This window comes from Triticum aestivum, chromosome 1A (genome assembly GCF_018294505.1).
Source record: "Triticum aestivum cultivar Chinese Spring chromosome 1A, IWGSC CS RefSeq v2.1, whole genome shotgun sequence".
Classification (NCBI taxonomy): Eukaryota; Viridiplantae; Streptophyta; class Magnoliopsida; order Poales; family Poaceae; genus Triticum; species Triticum aestivum.
This window is the reverse complement of record NC_057794.1, coordinates 597,478,344-597,487,554: the sequence shown is the minus strand read 5'-3', so window position 1 is coordinate 597,487,554 and position 9,211 is coordinate 597,478,344. Positions and strand designations below refer to the sequence as shown.

The 9,211-nt window shown below is 42.2% G+C and overlaps 1 protein-coding gene across 1 annotated transcript; it reads right to left on the bottom strand.

Moving 5' to 3' along the window:
• Nucleotides 1-6,753: 6,753 nt before the first annotated feature.
• LOC123183707 (two-component response regulator ORR42-like) lies at nt 6,754-7,223 on the bottom strand. The gene is made up of 2 exons (XM_044596283.1): nt 7,026-7,223; nt 6,754-6,933 (listed from the first exon to the last, which is right to left on the bottom strand). The coding sequence occupies exons 1-2, from the start codon at nt 7,221-7,223 to the stop codon at nt 6,754-6,756; spliced, it is 378 nt and encodes a 125-aa protein (XP_044452218.1).
• Between the last annotated feature and the right edge of the window lie 1,988 nt (nt 7,224-9,211).

Sequence of the window (9,211 nt, the reverse complement as noted above, 5' to 3'; positions counted from 1 at the left end):
GGCTTTTCCTGTCCCAGGTGCCGGGCAAGCCACTCATCGCGGATGTTATGCTTGAAGGCTGCTAGGGCCTCTACGTCCGGACAGTCGACTATCTGGTTTTTCTTTGTTAGGAACCATGTCCAGAATTGTCTGGCCGATTCCTCTGGCTGCTGAATTATGTGGCTTAAGTCGTCGGCATTTGGCGGTCGCACGTAAGTGCCCTGGAAGTTGTCGAGGAATGCGGCTTCCAGGTCCTCCCAAGAACCGATTGAGTCTGCTGGCAAGCTGTTAAGCCAATGTCGGGCCGGTCCTTTAAGTTTGAGCGGGAGGTATTTGATGGCGTGTAGATCATCGCCGCGTGCCATGTGGATGTGGAGGAGATAATCCTTGATCCATACCGCCAGATCTGTTGTGCCATCGTATGCTTCGATGTTTATGGGTTTGAAACCCTCTGGGATTTTATGATCCATTACTTCATTCGTGACGCATAGCGGGTGTGCGGCGCCTCTGTACTGGGCTATATCACGACGCAGCTCGGAAGAGCTATGTCTGTTGTGTTCGGCCCGGCCGGATTTGTTGTATCCGGAGTGAAGATCATTGTCACATGCCGTAGGGCGCCTGCGTGATCCGTAGATCGATCTTCTTTGTCTTGCCTTATCCTCCAGTATGTCTCGCAGGTCGGGCGCATTTTCCTGTGCCTTAGTTGAGCGGTGTTGGGGCATGGCTTGAGTGGAGGGCCGAGAGGCCTCTCTATCGCGGTCGCGAGGTGGCCGGTCTGCCATGTCATGCGCTGGTGATGTAGGTGCTTCCTCCTCTGATCGGGGTAGCGGCCTGCGCTTCGGGTAACTCTTGGAGGGGCGTTCGAGTTCATACTCTTCGGCCGCAAGGACTTCAGTCCATCTGTCAGCTAGCAAATCTTGGGCAGCTCTAAGCTGTTGCTGCTTTTTCTTGAGGCTGCTTGCCGTGGCTAAAAGCCTGCATTTAAAACGCTCTTGTTCGGCGGGGTCTGATGGTATGACGAATTCGTCGTCATCGAGGCTTGCCTCGTCTTCGGAGGGAGGCGTATAGTTATCATCCTCGACCTCTCAGTCTGTGGCTTTCTCATGAGGGCTGGCTTCTCCATCTTCCTGTGCCGAATCTTGCCGAGGTGGGTGTTCTTCGGTGCTATCCGGGGTAGTATTATCTCCCGTGCCGGAATCACCGTTTTTGCTTTGGCGGGATTTAGAGCGGCGCCGCTGACGTCGGCGCTTTGGCTGTTTCTTGGGGGCGTCATCCCCCACTGTTCCATCGCCATCTCCATCTTTTGGAGTATCCACCATATATATGTCATATGACGAGGTGGCCTTCCAGCGCCCTATAGGTGTTGGTTCCTGTTCGTCTCCTACATCGTCGTCCATGCCGTCGATGTCTTCGGAGCTGAAGTCAAGCATGTCAGTTAGATCGTCGACAGTGGCTACAAAGTGGGTGGTGGGTGGGCTTTGAATTTCCTCATCGTCCGTATCCCACCCTCGTTGACCGTAGTCCGGCCAGGGCTCTCCTGATAAAGAGAGAGACCTAAGAGAATTCAGGATGTCGCCAAAAGGCGAATGCTGAAAGATGTCTGCGGCGGTGAACTCCATTATCGGCGCCCAATCGGATTCGATCGGCAGGGGCGCGGGGGGTTCGGAGTTCGGAGAGGAATCCGGCTCCTTGGAGTCACGGGCCATGCGGAGTGCGGGGATGGAGTTCGGCTCGATCGCTTTCGGGATCGCAGCCCCCGAGGTGACGTCCAACCGCTCATCCTCGATTGGCGCAATAGGCTCCGAGTTAGGGGTCGGAACCGATGCGTGTGCGGCCTCCAAGGCGCTGTTCGGCGGCAGAGCTATATCATGCCCATCGAGACAGTGCGACGCGCTTGGCTGTGGCTCGAATCTGTCAAAGATCAAGTCCCCGTGGATGTCAGCCGTGTAGTTTAGGCTTCCAAACCTGACCTGATGGCCAGGGGCGTAGCTTTCGATCTGGTCAAGGTGGCCAAGCGAATTGGCCTGCAGAGCGAAGCCGCCGAATATGAAGATCTGTCCGGGGAGCAAAGTCTCACCCTGGACCGCATCGTTGTTGATGATCAAAGGAGCCATCGGGCCTAAAGGCGACGACACAGAGGAACTCTCAATGAAAGCACCAATGTCGGTGTCAAAACCGGCGGATCTCGAGTAGGGGGTCCCGAACTGTGCATCAAGGCCGGATGGTAACAGGAGACAAGGGACACGATGTTTTTACCCAGGTTCGGGCCCTCTCGATGGAGGTAATACCCTACTCCTGCTTGATTAATATTGATGATATGGGTAGTACAAGAGTAGATCTACCACGAGATCAAGGAGGCTAAACCCTAGAAGCTAGCCTATGGTATGATTGTTGTGTATGGAGTTGATGCCTACGGACTACAACCCTCCGGTTTATATAGACAGCGGATAGGGTTAGGGTTACATAGAGTCGGTTACAATGGGAGGAGATCTTGAATATCCGCATCGCCAAGCTTGCCTTCCACGCCAAGGAAAGTCCCATCCGGACACGGGACGAAGTCTTCAATCTTGTATCTTCATAGTCCAGGAGTCCGGCTGAAGGTATAGTCCTGCTACCCGAACACCCCCTAATCCAGGACTCCCTCAATCGCTATGAATAATCTTAAGGATGATAGAACCAAGATCGTTCCCTCTAAGACGAGGGGGGTAAGGAACTGTTATCTAGCTCTGCACTTGATTCACCTTATGTTTTGAGTAAGCTTGCAACACCACCAGCTGCTATTAATCCTGGTATGTCGCAAGTAATTGATGATGCTACTTCCGCTATGAACGATGCTATTGATGATGCTAGTACTTTTCCTGATAAGAATGTGCCACTAGGTGAATTTCTTGATGAAAAACTTGCTAGAGCTAAAGAATTTGAGAATGCTGAAACTGATGAAATTACTGAAATTGATGAAGTTATTAAAACTGAAAATTATGGAACACCTAATCGATCTAGCTCTCCTAGACATGAATTGCCTAAGATACCTAAGGGCTATGTTATGGCTGGAGAGGTATCTAGGGAATTTATTACTTGTAAGGACAGAGATGATCTTAAGAAGTTACTAAGTTGAAAGAAAAATCTTTGAATGCTAGAATGAAATATGATCTTAAGTTTACTACTTCACCTATCTTTATTACTGATAAGGATTATAAATTCTCTGTCGATCCTGGATTAATTACTTTGGTTGAATCTGATCCTTTCCATGACTGTGAAACTGAAACTGTTGTGGCACATCTTACTAAATTAAATGATATAGCCACCCTTTTTGCTCATGAGGAAAAAATTGCAATTACTACATTCTTAAGTTATTTCCTTTCTCATTAAAGGGTGATACTAAGATATGGTATAATACTCTTGCTCCTGGTTGTGTGCATAGTCCCCGGGATATGATTTATTAATTCTCTAAAAAATATTTTCCTTCTCATAAGAGACAAGTTACTTTACAGGAAATATTTAACTTTGTGCAAATTTAAGAAGAGAATCTCCCTCAAGCTTGGGGACGATTCTCTAATTACTTAATGCTTTGCATGATCATCCTCTTAAGAAAAACGAAATACTTGATATCTTCTATAATGGACTAACCGATGCTTCTAGGGACTACCTAGATAGTTGTGCTGGTTGCGTTTTCAGGGAATGAACTATTGAACAAGCTAAAGAACTATTGAATAATATAATGAAGAATGATAATGATTGGACTCTTCTTGAACCACAGCCTAAACCCACTCTGAAGAAGAGGGGTATTTTATTTGTCAGTCCTGAAGATATGTAAGAAACAAAGAAATGTATGATGGAAAAAGGTATTAAAGCTGAAGATGTTAATAATTTACCACCTATTGAAGAAATACATGGTCTTGACACACCACCATGGGTGTTAGAGGTAAATTCTCTTACAAAGTTTTGTGAAGGTGACATTCCCTATAATAAATCTCCTAGTCAATGCTTGTATGAATTTGAAAATTACATTATTAAGCAAGATCATTTCAACGCAAATGTTATGAAACAATTGAAGTGAAATGCTTACATGATTGATCTCTTGAGTGACCTATTGCTTAGAAATATTAATGATGTCAAAGGTGTAGGTAAAAATGCTTCTATGGTTCAAACTCAGATAGAACAAGTTGCTAAATCTCAAAGTGAATTGCTCAATGAAATGGATAATAATATGAATGATCATGTTGTTAGAGTAATGACTAGAGGGGGTAGAATGACTCAGGAGCCACTTTATCCTGAAGGTCACCCTAAAAGAAATGAACAAGACTCTCAAAGAATTAATATTGATGCACCTAGCCATCTAAAAGAAAAGGGAAAAGAAAAATGATAGGACTTTGCATACTTCTAGTGAACCTGGTGTAAAAAAACCTTCTAAGGATAGTAATGATGTTTCTATTTCCGATGCTGAAACACGATCTAACAATGAACATTCACCTAGTGATAATGACAATGATGATGTTCATGTAGATGCTCAACCAGACAATGATAAAGAACCTGATAATGATGTTGAAATAGAACCTACTGTTGATCTTGATAACCCACCTTTCAAAAATAAACATTATGGTAAGAGAGATTTTGTTGCTAGAAAACATGGTAAAGAAAGAGAACCATGGGTTCAGAAACCCATGTCTTTCCCACCTAAACCATCTATGAATAAGGATGAGGAAGAATTTGAATGCTTTCCTGAAATGCTTGGGCCAATCTTTTTGCGTACTTGTTTGACTGGTGTTTTAAAGATGGCCCCTTATGCTAAATACATGAAAGATATTGTCACTAATAAAAGAAAAATACCTGAAGCTAAAATCTCCCCCATGCTTGCAAACTATTCTTTTAAGGATGGAGTACCTAAGAAACTAGGAGACCCAGGAATGCTAACTATACCATGCTCCATTAAAAGAAATTATGTCAAAACAGCATTGTGTGATTTAGGAGCCAGTGTTAGTGTTATGCCTTTTTCTTTATATAAAAGACTTGATTTGAATAAACTCACTCCCATTGAAATATTATTGCAAATGTCTGACAAATCAACTGCCATACCTATCGGTGTTTGTGAGGATGTGCCCGTTGTAGTTGCAAATGTTACTATCTTAACAGACTTTGTTATGCTTGATATGCTCGAGGACGACAAAATGTCAATTATCCTTGGTAGAACATTTTTAAATACTGCAGGGGCTATTATTGATTGTAACAAAAGCAATGTCACTTTTCGTATCAATGGTAATGAACAGCTTCTGCAGTTTTTTGAGCAACCCCTAAAGAGCTTCACAAAAAACAGGGAGTTGTACCCTAGATTTAATTGTTTTTACGGAGCGGCATATCATGAAGCTACTTCATTTGTATTGTGGTTTCTAGAGCGGAGCTGAATTTTAGACAGTGAAGCAGTCCCAAATAGGCCCTTATAACCAGTGGGTAGATTAATGCTATGGTTACAAAAGAGGGATATTAACAATGTGAAAATGTGTCATCGTCAAGAGGACGCATTTAACATAGCATCTAGTAAATACTGTTTTTATGCATGAAAATTAATCTAAGTGGAGTAACTCTATTGTTAATGTGCATAGCACAATGAAATGGGAGTAGTTCGAGGAGGTGGCATTTTAATGCGATCTTTATTTTAATTGATTTTCTCACCTGAACAGTTTATTTGTTTATGTTACATTTTTAGTGGTCAGAAAAGCATTATCGGTGTAGGAGGGACAATCATTGCCATTCTACTACATGTATCTTCCATTGTTCATAAATAAGAAATTCAATATAGTATCATCGCCTACCGTAGGTGATAACCACTTCATTTTATAAATCAAAGACAGATAATACGCCATCTTCTCTCGGGGTAAAGTGAGGACCAATTCATGTATTTTCTTAAGTTTAAGAAAGGTGCCCAAACAATGGTATAAGGCTAGATGGCCGCCTTTTAAAAAAGAAACTCGGGCCTTTATTGATTACGTTGGAAGAGCCACATGAAAATAAATTGACCCAGCAAACTGCCATCAAACTGAGCTAACGAATGAGGAGACTCATTATCCTCTCTGCTAAACAAAATTCATTCGCAAAAAGAAAAATCCTCTCTGCTAATTTTCACAACATTGACCTGGCGATCATCTGGGTAAACTCATGAGCAATGATATAGATTGTGGGTCTGTCCTGCACCAATTTCAAGAGCCTTCACCAACAATGAATCTTAGAGCTTGTGGTGGAGGATGCGCCTAGCTAGCTCGGGTTGCTTGATGCATGGCAGATCGATGTTCAAAGTTGACAGTCCATTTGAAATCACGCTGGTGATTTTCCACCGGAAAATTCAAATATTGGCTGGCATATCTTTTGTGATTAATGGTATAGTATATATTTTCCCATGTTTACAGAAAGACCATTACATGAGGCCACTGGTTAGCTTTATACGTTGGTGTACACCACATATATAAGAAATCCAACCAATAAAATAATTATCAAACACTTGTTGGTAGCCGAATAATTTTCCTCTGGAAAGGAACCCATACAGGCACGTGTCCCTCGCCATGAAGCATAAATTAACAGGAAGTGCTACAGATTACATCAATCCCATGCATATAATTGTTGGCAGACTCTGTTGTTCTTCTTGCTAATGGCGTCCGACCTTTAACATGACCTCGAAACTAAAGATAATACCACAATTATAATATAGTGCGGACATGAGCTAGCAGAACATTTAGCATTTTCTTGATGGCTGGATCAAGCAAGCAAGATTGCCGTAGACCATCGTTAATTCTTCTTCTTGTTGATGACCTCCTGAACCATAGGCTGCAGAATCTCAGGCCTCACTGGTTTGGGCACAAAGTCATCAGCACCGGCGCCCATGAACGCCTCCATGGCGTTATCATCAGCGGACACCCCGACGATCTTCACATCAGTGGCTCCCATAGCACGGATCTTCACAATGGCCTGTTAAGCACATGTACAAGAAATATTGTGTCGATGAGGTGACCATCCAATATGTGTTACGTCAAAGCAAAAAAGTTAGCTAAAGTACGTACCTCGGGACCGGTCATTATGGGCATGTCCTTATCACACACAACAATATCAAACTCGTTGCCCTCAAGAAACATATCAACAGCTTCTTTCCCATTCTTCGCCAGGATGATCTCGCAGTGGAACTTGCGCAGCATGGAGGAGACAACCATGCGTTCAACTGACATATCATCAACAAGCAATGCCTTGAGGGAGGATGCCATGATCAGCTAGCTAAAAGAACTGCAAAAAAAACATAATTTATAAAGAGATTAGTTGTTTCTGATCCACACGTTTCATTGATCTCAGATGATATATAGTAAAAGATTTGTTTTGCAAAATCATGCATGCATGCAGATTAAGCGGAGATCAGAGGTCTGTACACTTTTTAAATTATTTCTATTTACTAGTTTATTGAATCCTTTATGAGGGGAAGAGATGGTGATTTTTCACCTAGATTACATATGAGAATAAAAGAACATGAAAAAAAATCACAAAGAATTAATTTGGATCGATGACAACAATGGCAGAGATTGTTCCACACATGGATGGATAATTTCTCCACACAGAAAAAAAAATCTGCAACATCATGTTAGATCCATATTCATGGCTTCTGCTAACAACCACCAGTGCAACAAGAACACTTTCTTAATTGGTATCTAGTAATTTATGAAATGATGGGACAAGAAAAAAGAAAATTGTAGATTGCATATGTGAGCCTATGAGGACAAAAGAAACATCAAGAATAAGAGAAAAAGGAAAGACATAGATACTTTGGAAAAGGAAAATGGAAAAAGAAAAGGAACAAAAGAACATAGCTTATGTGAGCCTATGGTGTACTTTGGATGGCAACAGCATGTAACAGAGAGCTGCACAGTACATGGACATGGATGGATAATTTCCATGTTTTCTTTTTGCCACATGTACGTAGCACCGAAAACAGCACGAAAAAGCGAAGAATGCAAGAAAGGAAATGGCAAAAATGGATGCATATACATAGCTGCCAACAACAACCAAAAACTGTGCTGCATAGATCAAAACCTATCAAGGTGCACTAGTTTCACATGTATATCGCCTCTAGCAAATCTTGATCAATCGTGCGCGCATGCAACTAGTAGAAGATGCATGGCAATCCAGAGAAAAATGAAAAAGGCAGAAACAGAGGAAGGAGAGTAGCTTTGAACCTTAGAGCTAGTTTTATGGTGGAGGATGTATCTAGCTAGCTCTGTTGCTTGCAGCTTGAGGCTTTGGTGGTGGTGTGCGCCTTGTACCTGGCCAAGGTACAGGGGTATTTATAGGGGTTGCCGGTCGATCTCCACCGTCCATTTGTAATCAGGTGCTGCTTCACACATGCAAATATCGAGCTTGCACCGCTTTCTAATTCCACCAGAAAAAAATCAAATATTGTGTTGGCTGGCGTATCTTTTGTGATTAAATAAATATTTAAATGAGCCACCCATGCATATATCAAAGTATCTTCATGTTTCTGGAAAGAAGTTTCTACTTGCCGCCGCTGTTTTGCTTACATGCATACAGAGCAGAGATACGGTGGCGTCAAAGCTTGCCGATTATGGCGTCTATAGCATATCTTTCCCGATCACCACAACGGGATTAAAATTAATTCCTTGTGTAATTTGCAATCGACAATGTGCGGGTGGTAGTTCATCTCGAGATCAAATAGATTGCGGCAATTAATTATTTGTTTAATTATGGCAGGAAAACCAGACGTACTTCGAATTTGTTTAACTGCATTCATCGTAGTATATTGCATCCAGTGTACTCCAGACTCAGCATTAATATGTTAGCTAATTCCATCGATTAGCCAGATCAAGTTTCCTTAACTAATTCGGCGTCTTTAACTGCATTCCGTATATATGCGTGCATCAATTGGACCAAATTATATATGTGTTATGTGTTGCGTTTCTTTCCTAAAAAATATGTGTTCCGTCCAAGAGTTAATTGCTTTTATTTTGTATGGATAAATTGAGGTTTAATTTGTTTAAAAATGTAATATTTTTTACTCAAATGATAAGTGTCACACGTGTGGCACGAAGTAACACCACCCTGATGTTTTTACAACTAAAATTATCATCCAAAAAATGAAATCCAAAAAAAAATTGAAACTTGCCATCCAAACAAAAAGTTGCCATCTCCGGGTAACTAAAGTTGCCATCAAAAAACGTTAAGACGGAATTGCTTCGTGCCACAAGTG

Bases quoted from the DNA above. Each gene is read 5' to 3' on its own strand.
- LOC123183707 (XM_044596283.1), bottom strand. From the start codon at position 7,223: ATGGCATCCTCCCTCAAGGCATTGCTTGTTGATGATATGTCAGTTGAA. The intron at 6,934-7,025 runs GTACGTACTTTA...TGTGCTTAACAG, and splicing joins CCATAATGACCGGTCCCGAG to GCCATTGTGAAGATCCGTGC.